Below are 27,778 nucleotides of genomic sequence, written 5' to 3'. Positions count from 1 at the left end.
GAGGATCCCTTACTTGAATCTTTAGAAGGGCGAAAAGGATCAGTAGGAACATTATTAACTGAAATAATACCAAATAAATAGATAGTGTGTGTTAGGAAACTGTACACAAAATTAGTATGTAATTAGAAGACTTTTCATTGACTACATTGCGGAAAGTCCAACTATCAGGATTTAGAAGTTTGGCCATAGGAATTCAAGAAGTTATTATGCATCCTAGCAACTTCTTGCATATTACAAGCAAATCAGGTGAAGGATTTGAAGAAGATATGGTTGAGAGCACTTGTCTGGCTTCTAGCAATCCCTCTGATATGTTTTCCAAAATGGCATCTTCACTGCCCATGAGTGATGCCACTAGCTTTGCACCTGCCATCTTTTCCTAATGGACAATGAAAAGGCACCCATTGAGTGATAATATAAGGCCGGTTCTAAAACTCGAGCTACAAGGCCAGGAAGAATATGGGAAGACAATTTTTCGGGATAATATGAATAATTAATAGAGAAATTAAATTTTGGTTAGAACCCTGTATTTGATGCTTAAAAAGATTATTATAGCTCCAAATGCCAAGTAAAATGGTCCAAACTAGGGTTTAATACCTTCTCAGAACCTTCTCTAAGAACTTTCAGGGAGACTTTAAGAAGGTCAGCTGAATATGGAAGGATTGCAGACTTTAGATGGTACACAGCTGAAAACAGAACCTGAACACAAGCAGCTCTTATCTCTGCATGCATTATCATCTACAAAAAAGAAACATAAAAAAAAAAAAGTTATTTTCAGGGGTGTGTTTGGTTTTGGGGGGGGGAGGGCAAAGATAATCAACAAATAACAAAAATACCTCAACAGATCGAATAAGATTTGGAAGAATAATACGAGCAAAAGATTTCTTGCCAGAATCTGAGATCTTCTGGCAAGCACTTATGAGAGTGTTAGCCATACAAAGACGAAAGGAAAGTCTAACTGGTGCATCAAGTTTATTTTCTTCATCGCTTATTTCGGAGTCAGAAACTTCTCTTTTATCATTTGTCAATTGATGGATTACATAGGCCAGTGCAGAATTACCAGACACATCATTCCCTGCATTTTGAGCCAAGGAGGTCAAACGTACCCAATCAGTAACAGAAAGCACATACAAGGGACGATAAGACGCCAACCAGAATATTTGGTTTTCCCAATAATGCTAGACTTCTCTGAGGAGTCCTTAAATGACTTGAGAGCTTGCAGTTCAGCACATATCATTAGTGCTAAGCAGTCAATACACCCATGCTGTGCTTTGGAAACTGAAACCAAAAAATTCATAGGCATGAAATTTGAACTACGATAACTGGATCAGCAAAAGAATGAGAATAGCTACCTTCATCCCCGTCCAAAGACGGCCACAACAGAACTATCTCCATCACTTTTCTGATTTGAAAAATAGCAGGATGAGAAACTGCATCCTTCCCTCTAACCTATAAAACATGATAAGAATTGAGATCAGCTGAATATTTTCCGTGGAAAATATTTTCTGTAGAAAATATTTTTCAATAAAATAACTTATTTTCCATTGTTTAATTTTAATTTAAAAAATAAAACATATTAACAAATAAATCGATAGAGGTCTTAATAAAAATCTCAAAATTTAGAAAATGACTTCTTTTTTTTTAAAAAAAAAGAGTTATTTTTCTTAAAATGACTTAATTTTTTCTTTGATCAGAAAAGTATTTTTCGTTGAATAAATTTTCTGAGTATCCTAAATGTAAAAAAATGTAGAAATTATTTTCCGTAAAATGAATGGAGGCTTAGAATTAAAACAAATGTAAAAACTAACTGCCTTCACTGCTTGAGATGACACTATATGATATTGACAGCAGAAAATGCTTACCATAAGAGAAGTGCATATGGAAAATAGACAAGCTTTTATCCTTAGCATATCACGTGAAATTGCAGCATGTTCCAATATGGAGGAAACAGCTGGAAAGAGCACCTATCAAATAAAAATCTTTTGAAAATGGTAAGACCGTATTTCGCACAGTTCTGAAAAAAGAAAACATCAAGTAACAAAACAATGGTAATGCAACAACCAAACATGAAAACATTCTAAAAAGTATTTTTCAACAGATGACAAACAAAACACATAAATAAATAAGAGAAGAAAAGGCGTGAATGAGGGTCTGCGAGGGCTTTATTTATTTATTGTTTTTGGGTGGGTGGGAGGGGTGGGGGTGTGGAAGAGAGGAGTGGAAACATAGCAACTATATGCTCTCTTTAATATATTTATAACCTTCACATATTCTATCATCCAAGAGAAGATGTTTTACATGAATCATTAAGAACTTCCTATGATAAATGGAAGTAAATCAAGTAATAATACAATGTACCTAACAGTTGAGGGGAAAAAATAGCTTCAATCCAATTTAATTCTATTTCTGCAAGAACACTATGAAATTTTTTCCAGAAAAGGGAAGAAAATATTAAAATGGACTCTCACATGCATCACACAGTTATAATTGTCCAATATGCTAGATGTTATATTCAATGAGAAAAGACTACAAAAATAGCAAATTCGAAGATTTCTTCCTATACTGTGTAAACCTTGTATCCAAATAATGTATCAAACATAATATAGAAGCCATATTAACTATCAGAGTTTTGTGTCATTTGATGGATTAGTTAAGGAAGCAAAGGTGCGGTCCTTAGCAATGTATAAACAAGCATAAACCACATTTTGCTAAAATGACAAAATCACATATGCTAACAGGTTCTCCCAAAATGTCAAGGAAGATGCATTAACAGCAAATAAGCTAAGGTAATGCATCACTTTCAAGGCACCTGAGGATGAATACGGCCACAGAGCTCAGCAGCCAGTTTCCTTACATCTTCAAATTCGTACTTATTAAATGCCCTGCAATAATGTATATAAATCAAACATATCAGACTATTTTCCATGTAGCATGAAGCTTGAAGATAAATATGCTCATGGATTTAACCTCTGTAGAAGAGATGCAGCAACACACTCATCAGCAACATTAATATCTTCTCTTGCAGAAATTGCATCAGACAAAAATCGAAGTTAGTGACATCAACAAACTGCCAGTTAAAAAATAGAACCACGAAGTATGAAAATGAAGCAGCTTTAAAGCTAGGATTCATTGATATATGAATGGATTGGATTAAGCATATAACTAATAAGGTAACTAGAGCACATTCAATGTTGGATAAATGGAATACAGAGGATCTTTCGTACATTAATTTACTAAAGTCCATGCTGAGTCTTTGAAGCTAAGAAAATGAGCATTCCTTTAATAAATGTTATATAGGAATATTTGCCCTTCACAGTGTATATGATTTCAACATAAACGAGAAGAATAAAACACAGTTTAGCAAACATTAATTTTACTCCTACTGCTAAATTCTTTTTGCCTATATCTTTTTTTAATGCACTGTAAAATAAATATTATTTGTTAGACTTATTTTTAACCGATATTTTTCATTACCTAGTATAATTTGACATATAAGGAAGCTTAATGATCAACTGCCTACCTCTTAGTATAAAAAACCCATAGGTTCTAACCTTGACAGCACCCTGTAATAATAATAATAATAATAAACATTTTATTTTAGCCATCAGCAACTCCAGAACTAGTTCAGAAAGCTTCCATCCTGAACATGCTTGTAAAATTTGCAAAGTTGTATAACTGTAATTATCATTGTGTACCCAGTAAATGTTTCATAGATCTATCCTGCGTGAATCTTATACTTGTATTGAAACGCTGGAGTCATCTGTTAAAATTTAATCCACAACATAAGCATTTCAAATATTCTTCATATCTCTGTTATCATAGCCATTGCACAGAAGTGTTGGATTGTGTTGACTTATTCGCTGATTTCTAGTAATATGATTTGATTTGATTATGAATTCTAGGCATAGATTAAGATCTTTAATTATCTTTGTAATTATTTGATTATTTGCTTCTTTTTAACCGGTAATACTTTATGTATAAATAGTCCTATAAATCACTTATAAAAATTAAAAGTGAAATACAAAAACACTCTAAAATTCTCCAAAATTCTTCATGATATCAAAATTTTTTCCTGATTTTAAAGTTTAAAAACAATTTTTCCTCTTTAGAGTTTCTAAATCCTAAATCTACCATTTTGGTACTGCACTAGGGTCATTTTTCATCTCACTGCCACCACCAGCAAAATCATCGAACTGTCACTGACCAGCCATCCAACTCCGACACTGAAACTCCACGCGTGTGAGGCTCACACACCTTCTCTTCCCGACACATAAGATTTTATCCGATGTTGCTTTCTTGCTCAGTCCATTCCGCCACCGTTTCCGACTTCTTTCCGGCCATCCAATGCTGCCTAGTCTCTTAGTGATTCGGTTAGGCTCTCTTGTGAGAACAACCTTAGGTACCTCTTATTATTTTACGGTTTTTTTTTTATCATAGCAGAAAGTAAAAAGGTTTCGATTTCTAACTCGGATAACCCTTCCTTGCAAATTAGTCTCATAAAACTTGATGAAACTAATTATCTTGCTTGGTCGAGGTCTTATTTGTTGTTTATCCAGACTAGAGAATTGCAGAGTTGTGTCTAGTAATAAGAAGCAATCGGATGAGAGTGATCCAGATTTTCCTCAATTGGACTCGGATAATTGTCTTATTATGACATGGTTACTTAACTCTATGCAACCTTATATCTCTAAGTCCTATTTGTTACTTGATACTGCTCCAAAGATATGGAATACTTTGTCCTTGACCTATTCCAAGATTGGGAATGATACCCAAATTTATGATATTCGGAATAAGATCCATAATACTGAGAAATGACTATCTCCCAATTTCATTATGAGCTATGTGCCTTATAGCAGGAACTTGATTACTATTAGCACTTCTAAGCAGATTATACCGGAGATGTAGTCAAATTTCGGAAAATGATTGAAAAGAAGCGAGTTTATGATTTTCTTTCAGGGTTAAATAATAAATATGATCCAATTCAAGTCCAAGTGTTGTGTAAAAGCCCTTTTCATTTACTAGAAAAGGCCCATGCCTATGTTCAACAAGAGAAATGCTGCCAACATGCTATATTTATATTGCACCAATTGAAAAGGCTAAATTGGCTACTAGTTTGAGCACACCGCAAGCTCCTAATTCTGAAGTTATTGGAAGAGTTTAGGTTTTCAAAGAGAGACAAGATAACTTTGTATTGTGACAATAAAGTTGCCATCAATATAGCACAAAATCCAGTTCAACATAACCAAACGAAACACATTGAGATTGATTGGCACTTTATTAAAGAAATATTAATGGATATTGTCTTGAGTTTAGTTCATGTGACTTCTACCAGGCAAATTGCGGACATATTTACTAACGGGCTCAACAATATAACCTACCATAATCTGATTTGTAAGTTGCACATGTGCAACATCTATGCACCAATTTGATGAAGAGTGTTGACTTACTTGCTGATTTCTAGTGATATGATTTGATTTGGTTATAGATTCTAGACATAAATTAGAATCCTTTATTATTTCTGCAATTATTTTGATTATTTGCTTCCTGTTTAATTGTAATTCTTTGTGTGTAAATAGTCATGTAAATCACTTGTAAAGATTAAGAGTGAAATCTCTAAAATTCTCCAAAATTGTAATTTTTTGTGTGTAAATCGTAATGTAAATCACTTGAAAAGACTAAGAGTGAAATATAAAAATACTCTAAAAGTCTCCAAAATTCTTCGCATATATATTTTTGACTTTTAGAATGCCTTGTGCTTCTGCCTTGTAATTCACACTTTATCCAATTACGCTTTGTTATAGTTAGTTTTGCCTTAAAACAAAATAAAAATCTATTAAAAGAATTGGTTAGAATGCTAAAAGGAAAAAGTTGAACCAAATGAAACCTTAAAGAAATAAAACTGGTTTGCTTATAAGCATATCATGTACTGTCTAACAGGTTTGCAATTCGATCAGGTTAGACAGCAAAGTGTATAGTCAAATGACTTGACTAAGATCTATGGAACATTATATAGTTTAAAGGGAAAGAAAGAGCTAAGCTCTGGGTCAAGCACTTGAAACTGAAATTCACAACAAGCAGCAATTGTATAATCAATTCATGGAGCTTCTGATTGTAAAAAGAAAGAGATATCAAGTTAGAAAACACACCATGAATGATGCCTTGGATGGCAAGTTGACCATACATAGTATGTGACTTGAGGTTATCAAAAACTCCCAGTGGAAGCATCCGAATGATAAGTAATGGACAAAGGCGCTCAAATAAAGATTGTTGCATTTCCATCAACTCCTCACTCATGTAGGATTTACTCTCAAATCTGGACAAGAAGCCTTCATTGATCCTGTTGGAGAAAAATGCAAGTAATATAGAAACAATATGACTTCAAATATGTTGAGAATCACAGGGCCAAGAGAGATCATCAAACAAGCAGACCTCCATGTTGAACTAAACTTGAAACTAAGCCATTTTGGTTTGCTTTGCCAACAATTATAAGCCCTTTAAAATTCTTGCACACTGCTGACGAGGGACTTGTTCCCACTAGCAATATTCCAACAATCCTCTCAACTCTCAACTGCAACTGGAATTAGCTCAGGCTTCATAGGCCCAATTGTCACTTGGTTACATGGGATTACCCATCCAACTTCTTTCTGGCTACTCTTGATTATGCTCTCAAGGTCTAACTTAGAGATGGCAACAGGACAACAAAAACATTTGGATATACAGAGAAGCTTTATGCTATACTAAGTATGTTCTTACCACCCACAATTAAGGTTAAATAAAACAGGAAACAAATAACATCCAATTGATGAAATTAGAAATCCTAACATCAAGGGGAAACCAAAGGAACTATAACGAAGCCAGAAGCAACAGGCAGTGCATGTTCAAGTTTAAATATATAGGGCCTAATGTTATCAAGTACATACCCTTTCTGTGACTTCATCTGCAACAGGACATGATAGAGTACTACATCTGCAGCTTCGGCTAGGTATTCACTTATACAGCTCAAAAACCGCACTATAGTTGCATTTGCTGGATCAGCAAACATCTTGTCAATCAATGGTCCAATCAAGGAGTTCCAGTTTTGAACCTATGATATTTCATTACAATCAAAAGGTTGATTATAGAGATGAATGTACAATTGACACAAAATCAAAGATCACACGAGAAATGGCTCTAACAACTAAAAGTGAATGTTGGGGAGAAAAGAAAACTTCAACAACTCATCACATAATTTCATAAAGTATTTTTTTTAATAACCAAAGGAAAGCGTTTGCCAGCTACAATAAGGTAATAACAGCAAAGAGAGAGTTGGAATCCCATATGTTAAGAATTAATTAGTTTCTGCATAAAGCTAATTCCTTGTAATTACTTTTGAAAGAACAGGACACTGAGTAAGCTAGGAAAGTGACAGGGACATGGATCCTGAAATTGTAAAACTCCACATATCACTTCATTCTAATAGGAATGCCGTATTTTCTCTTCATAACATATAAAGAAAAGGATACACTTACATGCACATAATTGTCTACTAATTCTATATAAATTGAACTCAAAATGCTATCATTTCAAAAGAAAAATCAGTTACAAAACCAGATAAAAAGAGTTTAGTACATTCCATGACTAAATAAAAATATATTATCAATCTGAAATATAACAGAACCCAAAAGATCACACAAACGCATATGCATGTGCAGACACTAATGTTGTTGAAGGCACATCACAAGCTCAATGCCTCCACAGGATAAAGGCAAGCAACCTTACAGGCGCTCACTTTATGTGTTTAGGCACATGTCTTTGTTCCAGAAGCAAGGCTCTAGAAAAGAGCGGCTTATTTATTTTCACTTCAAACGAGCACTTCATTGGCTAAATACACTACAACTAGACTCAAAATTCACTGATATACTAGAATCTAGTGTTAACACACAAGAAAATCATCAGAATTTGGGTTGTTGTTGATATAAAGAGTTGTTGGAATCCCATTAAACCACCAAACCCAAGGTTGCAAAAAGCCTATATTTGCACTTCCAACGATGATGCACCTTCAATCATCAGATAACTTGCTTTCAATTCTCTCGTTTTCTCCCATCTTTACGGCTACTTGGACTATATTTCTAGTTAACTTGAATTCCTTTTGTTTCTAACAGCACTAACAATGATATCTACGTAGGTCCTTTATTTCAAGATTTTCTATTGCTGCTGATTTCTTTCCAAAAAAAGATCGGCTAATTTGCATCCTATTTCTAAAAATAATGAAAAACTAACATCTTATCTAGGTCCTTTGTTTCTAGATTACTAAAATTGCTTCCCTCTTTACTGCTGCTTGGACTATATTTCTAGTTAACTTGAATTCCTTTTGTTTTTAACAGCACTAACAATGATATCTACTTAGGTCCTTTATTTCCAGATTTTCTATTGCTGCTGATTTTTCTTCCAAAAAAAGATTGGCTAATTTGCATTCTATTTCTAGAAATAATTAAAAACTAACATCTTATCTAGGTCCTTTGTTTCTAGATTACTGAAATTGCTCCCCCACCCTTGATAATAACATTAACAATACTATTTGGGCTTGTGGATATAAGAAATTAGAGCTTTCTTTTTAATATATTATTAATTGTGAAGTATATATTCATATTATATATTTTACTGTGCCTATAAATGCTGCACATTGAGTATTTTGACCATGGTTTTAAATTGCAGTCGCGGTTGCGAGTAACATAAACAAGCCTATAACAACCGTAGCGTAACTATAACCGCCTGCGCTACGCTAATTTTTCAAAATAATTTGCAAAGTTCATAAAATGAATTAATATTAATAAATATAAGTCAAAATGATGTAAACTACTATATAATAGACATAAATACATCAAATATAGAATATAACTTAAAATTAAACATCATTATAGAAACTTATGAAATAAAAATAAGTAATACACTGCAAATCAATTACAAAAATATAATATTTATTAATAAAAATTTATTTTTCGACTTTTTAACCCTATCTCTATACCTTACTTTTTATTTATAATAACTAACATTGATATCAAATTTGTAACTTGTCCCAAATATTGAACTGTAATTAGCATTAAAAAATAACAAATATAACTTAAAACATAAAATTTAATATAAGTTAGCTTATAATAAATTTAATAAAATAGATTTCTAAAATAAAATTTGAATAAGAAAAAATCATATTATCTTATAGATTGGGTAAACTAATAGCTCAAAATGCAACTTTTAACTCAAAACTAAAATAAAAAATCAAAATGATCTTTTATAAATATAAACTCATTTTTCAGAAGAAAGACATAAAGAAATGGAGTAGTTTACAATGGATTTAAACTTATAGGAGAAAGATGTAGGAAAAAATGAATTGTTTGAAAGAAAAGAAAAAGAAATTTTGAAAGAACATAACTCTGGAACCACTGAAACTCATTGGAACTTCAATATACAGTATGTTTGACATGTAAATAAATGATTGAATTATTAGTAACGGCCGTTACTATCACGTAACGGCTATAATGAGAGTTACGCATGCAAATCAGGGGCCTTTAAATAACGGGTAACAGGAAATGCCCTCCCCCCCTTTCAATTTCCCGTTACATAACAACCATTATCTCATTCTCAATTCTCATTATATGTATGCTCTCTAAATTATTGTTATTTTCATGTAATATCCAATTTTCATTTTTCCTCAACCAACCACGACAATGTAAGAAGTGATGGAAGTTAGGAAATATTATAAAGGTAAGAGAATTACAAAGATTTTCATTCTTCTGCCCCTCATGAACGCCTAAACATCTTAACCATAAAATAATCAAGTTCAAACCCAATTATCTTTTCCAATTTTCCCAGTCAATTTCTGCAAAAAAAACCCTAAATACCAAGAATTGAAATGTTATTGTTAGCAAATACATGTCATTTTTTTCTCACTTTTATAGTTATGCAACAAGTTATTATATACATCCTTCATTTTTCCCCATGCTATCATTTTATTGAAAAGATAGCACAATTAATTTTATGAAAAAACAATAGAACTTTTTTTTCTATCTTCGAACCAGCCCTAGCTTGCTACTGAGCCAAGCACATAATCGGAACTGATTCAAACGAAAATTAAACCTTGAACCACCTATAACCCAGAACATAATCGGCAAGAACCAAAACCACTGGGAACTAGGACCCTGCAGACAGTTTCAAGTCCCTCTCCCCTCCAACAAAACGAAACTGGCCCATGGCTAGCTCTTCATATTGGCTACATCGTGGTACAGTGAAGTAATCAAATAGAATTAATTTTATTTGATTAATTTTACACATCAAAGTTAAATACATTTAGTCTTACGCTTTTTGCCCACTCTGGCACCAGCTTAAGTACTCGATCGATGTCCACCTTTGGACCTGCAATTTTGTTATGAGAAGTCAAGCTTACGTGGAAAGGGCAAGTTCATTTATAGAAAACTAAATTAATTTCCAGGAATTTTTTCCCAATCAATTTTTTTAAAAAAAAAAAAAAGAATTTGTAAATCTAGGTTAGGGAAAAAAATCTTCCGAAACTAGGGCATTTTGTCAGAAAATAAGCCACACATACATATATATATATAATATATATATTAATATATAATATATACCATACAACTATTTAAGATAAGTAAATTTTTAGATGTATATTAGAGAAAATATAATATATAACATACACCCTATAGATTTTATAGATGTTGTATTATCTCGTATCACCCTAATTTGAGAAAAATTTTATCTCAAACCCAGGAGACAGGAAATTTTTTTTTTTTTTTTTTATCCTACATGGGCAAAAAGCCTGTAATTTTCTGGAAAAGTAAAGTTTTGTGTTCACATCTTCCAGTTTCTCAAATGGGGAATAAAAAAACTAGTTTTCCAGTTTTCGCTAAGATTTGAAAAAACAATTTTTCCTCTTTATTCCTTGACAATAGAAGTTGTATTATAACTATTCAATAAATGGAAACAATGACTCTTCCTTAAATAAAAATTGTATTATAAGATTTTAATAACTAAAATAATTATTTCATAAATATTTTATTTATAATTATAAAATTAATTATATTATTATAAAATAAATGAATAATATATGGTAACAAAATCTAGAAGCATAATAATTATGTTTTTAAAATATATTCTTAATTACGGAAGTTATGATTTTTTTTATTGTTTTGAATTAGAAAATGATTTCTCATTATTGGCAGATTAGCACATTTTTCATGTTTTTCCTTATTTTCCATAGAAAATGAGAACTAAAGTTTTCTCGGAAAAATAAATGAAAAACAGAACTATTTTCCTTAAATAAACATAAACTAACTGTTTTACCAAAGGGGATTGTACAACAGATGAATAGATTAAAAGAAAAAATTTGGTACGAGTTATTGCCAAAAGGATTAAGTAAGAAGAAGAAGAAAAAGATAGAACATATCAATTTATTCAAAAAACATATAAATACACGAATTTACCTTAAAGAAAACAAACCAACAAATATTGAGAATGAAACTTACATATGCCAATATCAAAATTAGTCAACATTCTAATAGAGGAATAAATCCAATTACCTCTCAACCCTAGATGAAGTTGCAAGTAGAGAGGATTGGGTTTGGATTAATACAAATGTTGGGGAGAGATGAGGAGAGAGGGTAGGAGGAAGAGTTAAAGAAAGAAGAGCAGTAGCTACTTCAAACTTAGGCAACACTACTGAGAGAGGTTGTAATCGAGATGCTTCGTCATTTGGATATGAATATCAAATAAACGAACAGATCTAGGAGTTGAATTTACCTTGTTTCCAAAATTTGCCATACAATTTGACAGGTCAAAGGGTGTCATAATCATACCAAAATATAATTGACAAAGTAAATTGAAGTCATAATGAAAAACATAATGTAGCAAATCTTTGTCCACACAATACAATGGAAGAGATTCTCAAGTGAAAAATGACAGAAAAAGTATATTAAAGAAGTATAGGGAGAAGCGCACCTTCCCTTTGACCAGTATTTTTTGAAAGATCTAGACCATTGTTGAGATTGCTGCAAGAAAATTAGACATAAAAGTATAGGTAAATTATAAATAGGTTAAACTATAGATTAACATTATACAGAACCAGACCACATTTAAACAACTCAGGAAAAAGGAAACAACTCAGGAAAAAGGAGACAACCATTTTGGGTTAGCTCTCAGGAACTTATGATAGTAACTAACAAGGACAAGGGAGAAATAAGTACCTAAGGCAGTCAAGCAGCATGCATATAACTTCAGGCTTCTGGTTATGATATTTGAGCATTGTAGTTAATGAAGTACTAGCATATGACTGCACCCCTTCATCTGATGAATTAATAAGGTGAACTAAAGAAGGCAAAACTAATCCTGGATCTGCAAAAAAAGAAAAGGAGAGAGGATTCAGCAATGTGAACCTGCTGATCAAAACATGACTCTTTACTAACAAAGGTAACAAAAAGAAGTTTTGGCCATTGACACATACTTTAAGCAGAAAGTTTCTCAATTCTTCATAAATCAAGAAAACATTAGAATATATAGCATTATGGAACTAGCCAGGTGTCCATCCCCACCCTCTATGTTGTATCAAAATTCTAAATTAAATTGCCAGTAGACCATAGATATCAACCACTATGACAATCAATTGGAGATGAAAGGAATTAAATATGTAGATGATGTTTTTCTTTGTTTCTCCCTTTTTCTTAAATAAGAAAATAATAATTAACAAAGGTGTGATAGTTTTGGGAGGAAGCATCTTCCCCCAAATAAAATAAGAATGAAACAAATAGAAAAGAACAATTAATAGACCAAAAACGCTATCTCTAATCATGTTGACCCAACTAAAATCAAAACACAACCTTTAAAACAAGACTCTTATAACTAGGGGTGAGCAATCGGTCGGTTTGGCTCCAAAACGAACTGAAATTGAAAAACCGAATGATCTACAATTCTACACCAAATTGATTTGTAGGCATAACCAAATTGAACCATTTACTGGTCCGGTTCAATGAAAACCAAACAATCCTCATCTCCAAAAGCCCCCAATTTCTTAGATCTCCAAAAATCCAGAAACAAAATGCAGTCGTGAATCCCAGCAGGCAACATTTCAAAGGCAGAAACAAGCCAACAATCCTTTTTTATTTCTAACACAAACATCAACAATAAAACAAACCCAACAGAAATAAACCCAAAATTATCAAGGAATGTACAGTAGATCCATCGCACAGAGAATGCACAATATATAACCATACATCACAGCCTTTTGATATAGTCAAACACAATCAAAATAAAAAATTGGAATCATAGTTCTAAAATCTGAAGGCAGCAAAATAGCAGCAACCAAAACTAGAAGCAAGAGAATAACAGCAACTAAAACTGGATACGAACGGCAATCTGGAGGACAACATGAAGCAAGTGTGTGTCTCACACTGGCTGTACACATGGTCGGTTGTGCTAGCTAAACTCATGCTTGTCACATCATCTGCACGCATGAAGAGGAAAAGAAGAAGAGGAGGAGTTGAGTGTAGTGCAGATGCGCTATCAAGCAAGTGAGGAAGGCAGATGAGACAGCAAAGCTAGAGAGGAGAGGTTTAGCCTTTGAAGGATAAGGAATAAGGATTCTAGGTTTTCATTTAAGATTGATATATATATATGTATATATGTGTGTGTGTAAAATATCCTCTTGTGACGTTAGACGGATTATAATGTCATAGGTATTTCTATTTTAGAATTCAGAAAGCAATTAAATAATTTTTTGCTAGTATGCTTTGCTTGTTGTATTAGTACCTTTTATATATATACAACTTGCAAGGTACTAATACAACAAGCAAAACATACTAGCAAAATTATTTAATTGCTTTCTGAATTCTGAAATAGAAATATATATATATATATTGAGACTATATTAGTTGGAGCTTCTGTGTTCCGTGAGCATCAGGTTGGACTTTTGACTTTGAATCACAAGGCCAAAAGGTACCTTTAATAAGACAATTATGAATTATTATTACAATGGAGAATGAAAAGAGATGCAAAATGATAATGAGAATTACCCGTCCACAAATACACTCTAGCAATAAACACAACAGCAAGAACCCAAAAAATAGCATCTTAAATATTACAAGCTATCAAATTTAACATAAAGTATATTTCAATACCTTTCCTACGCTTAGAATGGATTTGATAAAAAAAAAAACTCCTTTATCAAATGGCAGAAACTGAACTTTTTATATGGCATTGATAGCAAGGTGAAACCAAATATGTTGAGAGAAGCAACTCACTTAACCTAGTACTAGAAGGTTTGGCAACAATAGCACATATGAATTATGTTTCCTTTGCTCAATTCTTAACAACATCAGAATGAAACATTCATCCAACCAGAAGTATGTAAGGAAACTTATCAAAAGGGCATGTTATGGTCCCGGGTTGTGGATCTGGTTATGGGTCGGTGGGCTAAGGGTATGGCGGGAGTTTGAGTGTTTGAGTTAAGAGTCTTTTTACGACCTCTGGTCATTAATAATTCAGACTCTAAAAGAGGGAACCTAAAACCTCTGAGACTTAAAGCACTCAAGACTTAACTGATTTTGGAAGTTGTGACTCTTCATTAATGTTATTGCTTAAATACAGAAAGGAAGTATAACTGCTTTCTACATCAAAGGAGCACTACTTCAACATGGAGAATACCCTCCTACAAACAGGGAATCATTAAAACAATTAACTAAAAGATAGCTGAAAGATAACTGAAATATTTGACTAATTCAGAGGCTCAATATATGGCTGCTTTGACTTGGATCCATGACTGAATCGGGTATAGACTTGCAGTGGTTAGGTAACATTACTTCCCGCCCCCAAAGGAAGCTTGTCCTCAAGCTGAAAATCTAGATATTTGGCAGAGAATGCCTGTACCTTCTCCCATGAAGTATCGGCAGGAGAAAAATGATTCTAGTGGACGAGAACCTTTTGGCAGCGGAAAAGATGGCAGCAATGGTGTAGGAGCATACTGACCTTCATGATAAGGTTTAGACCTGAAACATGAAACACTGGATGGAGCTTTGAATCGGCAGGAAGATCCAACTTATAGGCCATGGAACCGACACGTTCCACTATCACAAAGAGGCCATAGAATCGTGCCGAAAGTTTCTGATTCCTCCTTTTAGCAACTGAAGTTTGACGATAAGGCTGTAAACATAGTAGAACTTTATCCCCCACCTTAAACTCCAAAGGGCGATGAGATTGATCATATGTATGCTTCATTTTTTGTTGGGCCTGCAGTAGGTTTTCACGAAGTGAGAGCAGCATCTCATCTCTTGTCCTTAAAACAGTATCAACAGCTTCAATGGTGGAACTACCAGGTAGATATGACAATAATCTGGGAGGAGGACAGCCATAAACCGTTTCGAAAGGAGTAGTTTTAAGAGAGGAATGGTAGCTGGTATTGTAACAGAACTCAGCCCAGGACAACCAGTCAATCCATTTGTTCGGAGTAGAACTTGTGAAACAGCGAAGATACATTTCAATGGTGCAGTTTACCACCTTCGTTTGGCCATCCAACCGTGGGTGATAAGAGGAACTGAAACACAGCTTGGTACCACTCAAACGGAAAAGTTCTTTCCAAAAGGAACTTGTGAATGTCACATCTCTGTCAACCACAGTTTCTGGCAAGCCATGTAATTTAAAAATATTGTCAAATAAAGAGCGAGAAACACTTACAGCTGTATATGGATGATACAAAGCCGGAAAATGCCCATACTTCGAAAATCTGTCGACGACTACCAGCAATACATTTTTCCCATGCGAAGTTGGAATTCCCTCGATGAAGTCAATAGAGATATCAGCCCAAACTTGCATTGGAATGGGGAGAGGGTGAAGGAGTCCCGCCGGTTGCAAAGTCTCTATTTTATGCCTTTGACATGTATCACAAGAGCGCACAAAATCTCACACATTGCTTCATTCCAAACCAACAAAAAATCCCTTGTAATTCTGTACAGGGCTTTTTGGTATCCTTCATGGCCCTAGTTATGGAGAGCACTAACCACTAGTTGAATAGATGGGGAGTTATGAGAAAGGTAAACTCGGTTGTTGTAAAAGAGCAAACCATTCTTAAAACTCCATTTGGAAGTGGCTGCTCCAGTATGAATCGCAGCGATTCGTTTCTGCACTTCTTCTGAATCATGCTGCTCTTTCTGAATATTGTCCAAACAGGCTTAGTTGGGGCATAGAAACTACCAAGATGGCAGATTGATCAACATCCCGTCGAAAGAGTGCGTAAGCAACTATATTGGATTTTCCAGCTTTGTATTCAACCGTAAAACAAAAGCCCATAAGTTTACTGACCCAGTGTTGTTGAGAAGAGTGTTGTTGAGAAGAAGAGAGATGGCGCTGCTCTAACAGATATTTGAGTGTGTAGTGGTCCGTTCGAACGGTAAATTCCCGACCCCAAAGATAAGAATGCCAATGTTCGATTGCCTTCACCAACCCGATCATCTCTCCTTCATACGCCGGAAGGTTCTGATGACGTACTGCCATTGAACGGCTAAAGTATGCCACTGGTTTGTTTTGCTGTAACAGAACAGCTCCGATTCCTGTACCCGAGGCGTTACATTCTATGACAAAGGTTAGTTCAAAATCAAGGAGAACCAAGATTGGAGTTGATGTCATTGCCTCTTTCAATTTGTCGAATGCCGCCTCAGCCTCTTCAGTCCAACGAAAACTGTTTTCCGCAACATAGCTGTGAGTGGAGCGGCAATGATTCCGTAGTTTTGGACAAATTTGCGGTAGTAACCCGTAAGCCCTAAGAATCCTCTCAAACCACGAATTGTGTTGGGCTTGGGCCAATCTAGGACTAATGATATTTTGGACTGATCCACCTGGACTCCATTATGAGAAATAATATGACCCAAATATGAAACTTGAGTCTGGCCAAAAACGCACTTGGAGCGTTTGAGAAATAATTTGTTCTTCACCAACAATTGAAAAACCAATCGTAAGTGGTGGAGATGTTCTACCGAAGACTGACTAAAAACCAAGATGTCATAAAAAAAACGAGAACAAATTTTCTCAAGTATGATTGAAATACCTCATTCATTAAGGCCTGGAAGGTTGAAGGTGCGTTGGTCAAACCAAACGGCATTACCAGGAATTCAAAGTGGTCGTGATGCGTCCGAAAAGCTGTTTTCTCAACATCAGAAGGATGCATGCCCACTTGAAAATAACCAAAAAGCAGATCCAGCTTTGTGAAGTATATAGCACCACCCAGTTCTTCTAATAACTCATCTATGCCTTGTTGCAACATGGCCGCACACTGCTTTTCGATTTCATCCTTCTGCCCATGTGGATAGCGGTATGGTCGAACAACCACCGGTTTTACTCCTGGTTCCAAAGGAATACGGTGGTCACAGGCCCTGCTAGGAGGTAATTCGGTTGGCACACTGAATAAAGAGACAAATTCTGCCAACAATTTCTGTAGTTGAATTTTGGAATCTGGGGAAAATAGCAAACTGTGGAGATCAGACCGCTTTGTATAGGAAATTGAAGTCATGCCCTACAATTCGATCAAGGTTCCCTGTTGAAAGAAACACATTCTCATGATATCAAAATCCCACAGAATGGGTCCCAAAGTCCGAAGCCAGTTAACTCCCAAGACCACATCAAAACTGGTTAGTGGCAGAACAAATAAGTCCACGGCAAAAGAGTGGGAATCCAGTAGAATTGGGATTCCCTTGCATATACCGGGGCTGTCCAGCTGCTCACCATTGGCGACATTAACTTTCAAGCCATCCTGCCCGTTTACTTCAGCACCAAGTTCCTCGACTTTTGTTGCAGACACAAAACTGAGTGCTGCCAGAATCAATTAGAATTAAGACTTGTCCCCCCTTCCAATATCCCTGTAGTCGCATGGACTGAGGATTTCAAATTCCAATGATGGTGTTAAATGAAATCTCCGGATCAGAATTTGTGTCCTCTATTTCTTCGGTTTCCACCAAGTCTATCCAGAAAAGCTTTTTACATTGGTGGCTGAAAACAAACTGTTCATCACAATTAAAACACAGTCCCTTTTTCCATCTTTCTTCCATCTCCTCACGGTTCAATCGCTTCACCAATCGGTTGGCACGAGGTGCAGATATGAAGGCAGCGTGACGAGTGTCTCTCACAGCCGAAGAACTAGGGAAAAGTTTCCGTTCATACAGCCGGGAGATGCTCATTGCATTCACTAAATCTTTTGGATGATGTAGCGCAACCTCAACAACAATGGAGTCCTGCAATCCACTGAGATACAACTGGACCTTTTGATCCTGCGCGAGGGTGCCAGCGCGTGACACCAAGGCTTCGAAACGATTCTGATATTCTGCAACAGAACCAGTTTGCTTTAGCTTCGCCAATTCGCCTAATTTGTTGCTGCGGATCGGAGGCCCAAAACGAAGATTGCATTGATGTGTGAACTCATCCCAATTGGAATCTAGAATGTCATTCAGCAGCTGCATATACCAAAGCTGAGCAATCCACTCCAAATGGTACGAAGCTAAACTCACCTTCTCCTCTTCGGGTGTTTGTTGGTGCCTAAAAAAATGCTGGCATCGGGCAAGCCACCCCAAAGGGTCTTCCAGCCCATCATAACAAGGAAAATCAAGTTTTGTGAATTTCGGTACTATCGAACTTCCTCCCGAGCTTTCGAAAACCGAAGCACCCAAAATTCCCTTATCTCTCCTTGATTTTGCTTGACTACCAGTGCTACTAGATTGCAACCCTTTCTTAGTCGATTCCAATTCCTGAGACATTGCATCCAATTTGACGTGCAATTGCTCAACTTTTTCATTTCGGTCTTTGTTTGCTTGCTGCTCGGCCAACAACAATTCAAAGAGCTTGGCGAGTTGATCTTGAACAGAGTCCCCCATAACTGCAGGCTCTGGTACCAAACTGTTATGGTCCCGGGTTGTGGATCTGATTATGGGTCGGTGGGCTAAGGGTATGGCAAGAGTTTGAGTGTTTGGGTTAAGAGTCTTTTTACGACCTCTGGTCATTAACAATTCAGTCTCTAAAAGAGGGAACCTAAAACCTCTAAGACTTAAAGCGCTCAAGACTTAACTGATTTTGGAAGCTGTGACTCTTCATTGATGTTATTGCTTAAATACAGAAAGGAAGTATAATTGCTTCCTACATCAAAGGAGCCCTACTTCAATATGGAGGAACACCCTCCTCAACTAACCACATGAAACAAAAGTGGAGGAATACCCTCCTACAAATAGGGAATCATTAAAACAATTAACTAAAAGATAGCTGAAAGATAATTGAAATATTTGACTAATTCAGAGGCTCAATATGTGGCTGCTTTGACTTGGATCCATGACTAAATCGGGTATAGACTTGCAGTGGTTTGGTAACAGGGCATCAGTCTTATATCAGCAGGCATAAACCATACACACAAATCACCAACCACTGAAAAAGAATAAATGAGCAAAAAGGATGTAGTAAAAGTAACCCCAACCCAAACTCCCAAGTATTTTTCAAAAGTTATGTTGTTCTCAATGCAAAGCTTGGTAAAACTTCAAATTCAACACTTAATCCAATTATTGAATTTTCTCTAATAGATGTTCCTATAGTTTCTAGACAGATAATCAAATGCTAACTGCTTGCTTGCATAAGAGTAATTTGCTTCCAAATCAATACCACATACTCCCCCAAAAATATTGTTCAGTCCACTGTTCTTACTATGATGTCCCGAAACACATGCCCATTCTCACATAATTAAAATGAAATAAAATAAAATAATTAAGCAGGTTTCCTCATTAACTCCAAAGTAAAATTTAGCACTCATTTTAAACTTTTATATTTTTAAGCCAAACAACTCTAAATGAAGGGAAAGATGCCAAATTTTTCTAGAAAATAATGAGGGGTATAAAATGAAGAATGGAATGAAAAGTACAAGTTAGAATACTATTAATTATGTATCTATGTTTTCTTAAACTGCAAAAAAATAAAATTTAACAACACTTATTTAATGGAGGGAAAAAATAAAAAACTAAAAAGAAGAGAGACAGACGATAACTTCAAACAAATTATGCATTTTATTTATTTATTTATATTTTCCATAATCTCAAAAATACATAAATAAATATGCAAAACATACTATCCTGCAGAATTAGTATATATTAAATTAACAATCATCAGAAATTACATATGAATCAGGAATTCTTGATGCTGTTTCTAGATACCTAAATGCAACAGTAAAGAATTGCTGCTGCTACATTAGTATTCACCTCTATGTGGTGACAAATAATAATAATAATAATAATAATAATAATAATAATAAAATGGCACTTGTTCCAAGATTTTTGTTTTTAAAGACCCACAGTAACCAATCTTTGCATGAATTGATACACTGAAACCTTATAGTGACTAATAAGAAAATGAACCTAGGCATAACTCATCCCAACAGCTAGCTCAAGGGGAAGGGTAAGATGGCCCAAGTCTTAATAAGGGGGCACATTACCCACACGCCTAAGAAAATGGATTGAAGCATAAAACACTTATATAGGAGAGCCAATATCAGTTTCAAGGAGACTCTGATACCATGTTAAGAAAATGGATCTACGCCTAACTTACTTCAATAGCTAACTCATGGGAAGGATTGCCAAGACTTTATAAGAAGCACATTACCACATACCTAACTAATGTTGGGTATTCAATAGTGACTATCACATCTAAAACTAACCTCCAACTCCAAAAGCAAATAGCTCAATTTTCTCCTGTACAATATCTCTGTCCATATGCTAATTAGATGAGGGAGAAAATGAGAAAAGTATACACTGTTTGAACCAACCTATCATTGAAATCAATTTAGATGCTTGTTCACGAATTGTAATATCTTTGTCACTGAGGCGTTCTAGTAAGTTGTTCGCTATTTCTTGCCTGCAATATACACATTAAAAAGATCATAAAAAAAACCCAAAAAAGTGAAAGTAAAAACAAATTACATACTGATATGGCTTCTAGACTGTATTTCTATACCATGCCAAATGGGAAAGTTGGCTTGTGAAGTCCGACGACATGCACAACATTTTTGAGACAACATCAATAGCATTCCTTCTCTGCAAAGCATTTCCAGAAGCAAGGCGCTCCAGGACTTGTTTCAGACAATCAGTGTTTGAGGTCCTGGTGAACCATTTAACATCGAAGTCAAGTTCGAGCCCCAAAATATAGAATGTTAAAATGCATTTGTAATACCAATGCCAAAGGTGAATACAGGAGAAGAGTACATGGAGCAATATTCTGCTATGAGCACAACAGCTGCTTTAGCAATGCCATCACGCTCATCTAGAAGGTTAAGCAACAAAGGTAACACCATATCCATCTGTCTACCATCAGCAAAGCCATCTCCAGAATGAAATTTTGGTTTAAAAATGGCTTCCTTAAGTATGCAAACAGCTCCAGCTATGACATCTTCATCAGTACAGTGAAGCTTCACTCCAAAAGGTGAAAAATAAAAAAAATGGAAGGAAAGAAACAAAAAATATAAGAAAAGATTTTGTTTGATTACTAAATGGGAAAAAAGGAAATAAAAACATTTGGTAAATAAAAAGAAGAAAAATGCTATTTATCCCAATAAATTTGTACTGCCTTAAAATCATCACTGTGTTTGCAATAATCCATATTCACGCATGTGTTTTTTAAGTGCACAAAGTTAATGTTATACCAGCAGAAATATGCCATGTCAATTGGGATAACCAAGGCAATTAAAAAAATGGTGGTGTTGCAGTCAAGGAAAACTCGCTGTAGGAATTATTTTGATTGAATTTTTCATTGTAAAATTAAGAATCTAAGATCGTCATATCAAATTTTCTAGTATAATTTCTATTATGAACTTCAAATTAAAACACTATCATTTAGGAATTCTATTATCAATTACTTGCATAAACCATGCAATTGCACAGTGCTCCTTGGTTCAAATAGGACTATGAACCATCAAATGTTTGTTTGTGAACTCAAGGATACATACCTGAGATAGAAGAGCGCGCGATATCTGCATTCCATATTCTGACATTGTGCTTTCAAATTTCTTGCTGTCAAAACGACCCAAAAGAAGGCATAGAGAGTTCAGAAAAAACTTTCTAGCATCCATACCATCATCCTTGTTCCCTGTGTGGCCCTCAGCATGGTTGTCTGTATAATACTGCATACAAATTTTTTTTTTTTTCAATTTCATCAGCAGTTTAACAGCCCCATCAATTGGAGGATACAAAATTCACAAGCAATTGAATACAGGAGAGAATCTGAATTGGAAAGAATAGAGAGGGTATAAATGTACACAAGGAAAACAAATCCAAAAGAGGAAGGGAAAGAAACAAGAAGAGGAAAAATGCCAGTGATATCTCAGGAATTTATTTCTAATATGAAGCCAAAAGAATGAAGATAAAGCAATTATCTTCAAGCATTCTTGCAACAACACATTTGATGGAGTTATTTGCAATGGACCTAGACATTCCAAATTAACAGCTTGCCTTTCTTCACTACTACTGACCCCATGTCAATGGCATAATTTATTGCTCTTTCCGCCATACCAAACACAGACCGAAAGCTCATCACAATACAAAATCATCAAGATCCAAACATGCAATGCAGGCCATCTCATTTATACTCACAACATTCAATTGAATTATTACAAAAATAAGGATCTTATAGTGCAAAAAACTAATAAGTTAATAAAAACATCGCCGAAGATCATCAAAGGATATTAAGAAATGGTATAGCATAGAAAAGCTGTAGTGCAGATGCAATACCATTCTCAATTCATCAAAATGAATTTGAAACACTAAAAATGATTTGGAAGTTACAATATATGAATTCAACTGCTCAAAAACTTTAAACAGAAGTACATCCTACTGTCCACTTATAACACTATGCTACATATACACAATTGATCAATCAACTAGACATAACAAAATAATTAGAAGAAAACATGTTATTTATGTGCTATGCATCAGTCTGCCATCATCAACCATGTAAAAGAACCTATCTTTGTTTTTTGGCCAATATATCCTCATAGCCTTCCTCATGTCAACCAAACATAAAGTCTTTCTTGAGCAAATTCATAAAATTGTCAAAACAAAGATTTAGTAAAAATAACCTGGATGCCGGATATATACTGGACCAACAATTCATTGCAAAGTTGAGAAAATTTCTGATCTTCCAAATGCAATAAAATGCTGTAGTGCCTCCAACAAGAAGAGAGTAGCAGGGGTCCAGTTTTGGGGATTTTTGCATCTGCCTTCAGTATTACAGACGAATACATCATAATGCATAGGAAATTAGATATAACATAACTAGGTGCATGAGATCATTAAAAGCACACATCAGGCTTAGAACCTGCCTCATCCTGAAGGTAACCATAGTGCGCTTCTATTTCCTGCAACCATTTAAGCACTTGCTCCACCCCTTTAGCATGCAACGGCCTACTTTTTTTGCTCCACTTCACAAAAGCATAAAAAAAAATTACTTGCAATTGGTAAAAAATTAAAAAAGAAAAGTCATTTAAAATATAGAAGATTTAATTATGAATTATTATTGCAACAGAAAATCATGCCTATAAAAAGGGATAGGCATATATTATTGTAAAAGGCTGATCTAATATCAACATGTCACCTCATTTATTTCAGCTCCAGAAAATAACTCTAAATTTCAATAGTCCAATTCCCATCATAATATTGAAGATTTAACAGTTTTAACTTAATAAATGCAAAAGTAACAATGAAGTGAACCAAACATGATATAGCAGAAAAATTTTCAGATAAAAGAGCCAAAACTCAGCAAATTATCCTAGCAGACCTGAGAAACGTTGCATCAGATAATTGCATAACAACAACCAAGATAAAAGAGAGCAGTCATAAAGAAAAACAACAGATAACAGAAGTTCAGCACTAGGTATAGAACATACAGCAAGAAGTCTCTGCATTAAAGTAGTAAGTTCCTGTATCCTCTCCCAAAGCAAGTATGCCATGTCAAAGTTTGAGTCTGAAAATTCAGAAGATGTTTTTGCACTCTTCTCCCCAGTCACAGCTGGTACAGGACTAATAGGTGGGTCAGATGCATTTGAATTCAATAATTTTCGATTTTTGCTCAAAACCTTATTCTTTTTTGTTAATGCTTCACTGATAGATAAAATACAATCAGCAGCAGATATTGAAAGGCGAGACGGCAACTCAAATCCATCCTGGAAAGTGCTACAGAGAACAATGATCAAAAATGAGAGGAGAAAGGAGGGAACAGAAAATATATGACCATTGAATTTCAGCATGACATATACACTCAGGTGAAACATATACATTCAGGTGAAGTGGTGAACAACTTACAACATTTCCTGAAAAGTTGAGAAGTTATATGGCAAAATAAAAAAAAATAGCATTATAAGTTTATAGCTATTGCCAATCATGCAGTACCAACCAAAGTTAAACATAAAAATACACACATCCTACAAAATAAATTGTATTTAGTATATTACTTCAAGAAAAACTACACCGTGTATATGCAAACTCAAAAGAATCACTAAAGAATGTTTCACACCTAACATAGAAAAATTTTCAGAAATACTGTTCTCTAAATATCCAACAAAACCTGATCTCGCCTAGCAAAGAAAAGTGAAAAGAACAGTTTAATCATAATCATAACCGGTTACTTCTCCAGATCAATCGACTCTAAAGCTCGTAATGCCACTAGGCTGGTGAATTCAGCATTAAAACAAACATAATATGGCTTTGCATTAGAGGAAGTTCCTAGGCATTAACCAGTTAATGCAAAAATTCATGGAGCAACAAGCCACATTAGTCTATAACATCCAGTCATACCCCACAACTATTCAATTTGAGCTGCAACAATCTACATGGGCACAATTGGCTACAGCCATTTCAACCAATGCAAACTTACATAAAATAGCATTTATTAATAGTAATGATCAAATTCAACGTTGCACCAACTAAAGCAATCACTTCATAATTGTCAACCAATTTGCACCAAATTCATTAAAAACCAATATAAATCAACATACAAAAGGCTTGTCTACCTTCCCTTGGATGCTATATGTGTCAAACAAGGGATACACGAGCAAAGTATCTTCAACAAAGCATTGTAATTGTCTCTTATTCCTGGTCATACACAATAACATCAATCTTCATGGAAACATAAATGAATTGCAGAACGGTGAATGCAGGGAGATAATAAAGAGAAGCTATCTATCCCTTTACCATTTAGAGGATACTGATCAGCAAGACTCTCATACTCCACAAGTCGACGAACAAGAATACACCAACCAAGAGCTATATAACGATCATCTTTTCTCGACAAAATGTCAGCGAGACTCATAGAAACCTTTTCGAAAAGAAATTCATCTTGAAAGAACCAGTTTATAAGTATCAAAGCTTGCACAACCTGCTTAGAGTCTTTGCTCCTCAAAGACTAGTATACCAAAAAAAAAGAATAATAATTACATTAAAAACAGAATAAATGAAACAGTTGCATCAGAAGAATTAAGCTTTTTGCACCAAATAATCAAAGGAAAAAAAATTGAAATGAGGAATACATGTTGAATGATGGGAATGAGAATATCATCCAATTTCTGGTCTCTCTCAGCACCGTCTTTAACGAACTTGTGCAGAAACCATAGGGAATCCTCCAAGGACCCTTCAAAAACCCCAATTCAAAAATCAACCATTACAATTCAGCAAAAAAAACAAGTGCACAAGTATAATCCATCCATAGGAAGTACCGAGAGAAGGCCTTTTGTTAGAATCAGGAGAAAGACGAGAAATGGCATCGTGGAGCTTCCTGGAGCGAGCGCCGAGTATAGTGATTATAGCTCTTCCTATACTCACAGAAACCATCGATTCCGGTGCCTGTGGCGGCTCTGATTTCCATATTAACGTCTCTTGTGGCTCCATTGTGGCTAAAAGTTAACACCTCTAATTAAATATGATCAAGTTTCAGTTCTACAAAACGAAAATTTGGAAGGGGAGATAGGGGTGAAAGCAGGGCTTACAGTCTTCAGAGAACAGTTTAGAGAACATTTGAGAAGGTGGTGGATTCGGCTACGCCCATTAAACGCAGCGTTTTGACTTCTCCACGTTCTTAGCTATCCGAGACGCTGCGTTTTATGCCTCCCGCCCTTAAAAATGGAGTTTTATTCCCTCCCGCCAAACCCACAGGACAGAAATGCACTGTTTTGGTGTTTCCTTTTTGGAATTTCTTAAATTAATCTATGAAAATTTAATGAGATTTGCCTTTAAATTTCTCTTCCTTTTGAGAGGGATTTTTTTCCTTTTTTCCTTCCTTGGGAGCCAGTCCCCTTTCTTTCATTTACGCTAGTTTAGTTACTTTTTAGAAGGCTTACTTCCGCCCCTCTAGGTGATGGAGGGCCTCCTCCCCGCTTAAGTGCCGATTTTCTTCTTTTTATAGTAAAAAGTGTATAGATTTTTGTGGTCTATCAGTCAGACTTATCAACGAGGAAAATTTTATTGGATTGACTTTTTTTTCCTCCTTTTGCCGTTTGTGTTTTTTTTTTTTTTTTTCACAAGTTCTTAGAAGTCTTTCAAATATGGCATTATAGTTATTGTCCTATCTAATAAAAGGACAATATGGAGATTTCATTTCAAGAGACATGATAAATACTCAAAATACTGACTGTCACCTCTCTTTAGTTTTCTTTGAAATTATTAGAGGCTTCTTTTGACTTTGAGTTTTATAGTCCAAATGATGCTATTCTCATTCCTTACATTAACTACTTCCTCAATGTATTCATACTTGCAGCTTCTAGGTACAAGAAATGATTTTAGAGAATTTTGATATTTTTTTTCTAATGCTATCGTTCAAGATTTATTTTATTTTATATGATAAGATTAGTTTTTGTTAGACTAGTTACAATTGTTGAAACTATCGACTTTTTTCCTCTTATTAAATGGCCGAAATAACTTAAAAATTAGTGGTAGTATGAGTTTATTTTATATATCTGGCTATGTCAAGTTTTATAATTCGGATTATGAGAGAAGATCTTGACTTTCCTTTTGTAGTTTTTTATTTTTTCTTGGACATCAATGTTGTGTTTCAAAAATTTATTAGGCCTTGGATCTTATAATTCCTTTTGTATTAGTGAATTTATATTTTGATAAAAGAAAAATTAATTTTCTAATTTAAAAATTCAATCACTTAATTCACAACTAAAAATATAAATGAACTAAATTGAGTATGAATTATTTAAGATTTAACTTAATAAAATTCAAATAGACTTGACTCAATTTCTAAATGAATCAAACTTAAATTTATACTTTAGATTCATTTAGTAAACAAACTAAATTTAAATTTTATAATATTCGAATCGTTAAAATTTGTGAATTCGAACAGACTCGTTAAAACATGTTAAGATTAATGTTACATGAAAATTAACTTTAAACTTTATATAAATTTTCATGAATCAAATTTATATTTTTTAAAGTTATAGTTTAATTACTCTAATAGAATTTATTGATATTTGGATTTTAAAATTCATTTTCATATATTTTTGCAAGATAATATATATATATATATATATATATATATAATTAAAATTATTTAATTTTAAATTTATTAATTTTAAACTATGAAATAAAGAGTAATAATTAATATTTATTTATAATAATAATTAATTTTCATTTAAAATTTATTAATTATTGCTTAATTTAATTAATTAATTTCCAAATTTATTATTTTTTTATACACTTTAATTAACAAATCCTACATGTCAATCTAAAAAAATAGCACCTCCACA

At 34.3% G+C, this 27,778-nt stretch overlaps 1 protein-coding gene across 3 annotated transcripts; it reads right to left on the bottom strand.

Moving 5' to 3' along the window:
- Positions 1-54: 54 nt before the first annotated feature.
- On the bottom strand, positions 55-26,073 carry LOC110622515. Of its 3 annotated transcripts, none has more exons than XM_021767041.2 (24): positions 25,748-26,073; positions 25,562-25,662; positions 25,227-25,437; positions 25,046-25,127; positions 23,924-24,209; positions 23,356-23,458; positions 23,117-23,253; positions 21,989-22,162; positions 21,249-21,451; positions 21,001-21,144; positions 20,813-20,901; positions 12,228-12,375; positions 11,983-12,032; positions 10,319-10,386; positions 6,918-7,081; positions 6,144-6,334; positions 2,965-3,010; positions 2,807-2,879; positions 1,860-1,961; positions 1,350-1,446; positions 1,150-1,275; positions 834-1,072; positions 595-735; positions 55-376 (listed from the first exon to the last, which is right to left on the bottom strand). In XM_021767041.2, exons 1-24 carry the CDS (start codon positions 25,917-25,919, stop codon positions 194-196), a joined length of 3,330 nt encoding a protein of 1,109 aa, XP_021622733.1. In that variant the 5' UTR covers positions 25,920-26,073; the 3' UTR covers positions 55-193. The 3 variants fall into 3 exon arrangements, with proteins under 3 accessions (XP_021622733.1, XP_021622734.1, XP_043816177.1); XM_021767042.2 differs by having other exon boundaries at positions 10,331-10,386; XM_043960242.1 differs by lacking the exons at positions 25,227-25,437; positions 25,562-25,662; positions 25,748-26,073 and having other exon boundaries at positions 23,924-24,199; positions 25,046-25,208.
- Between the last annotated feature and the right edge of the window lie 1,705 nt (positions 26,074-27,778).

This window comes from Manihot esculenta, chromosome 9 (genome assembly GCF_001659605.2).
Source record: "Manihot esculenta cultivar AM560-2 chromosome 9, M.esculenta_v8, whole genome shotgun sequence".
In the NCBI taxonomy this organism is placed as follows: Eukaryota; Viridiplantae; Streptophyta; class Magnoliopsida; order Malpighiales; family Euphorbiaceae; genus Manihot; species Manihot esculenta.
This window is presented reverse-complemented; position numbering and strand designations above follow the sequence as displayed.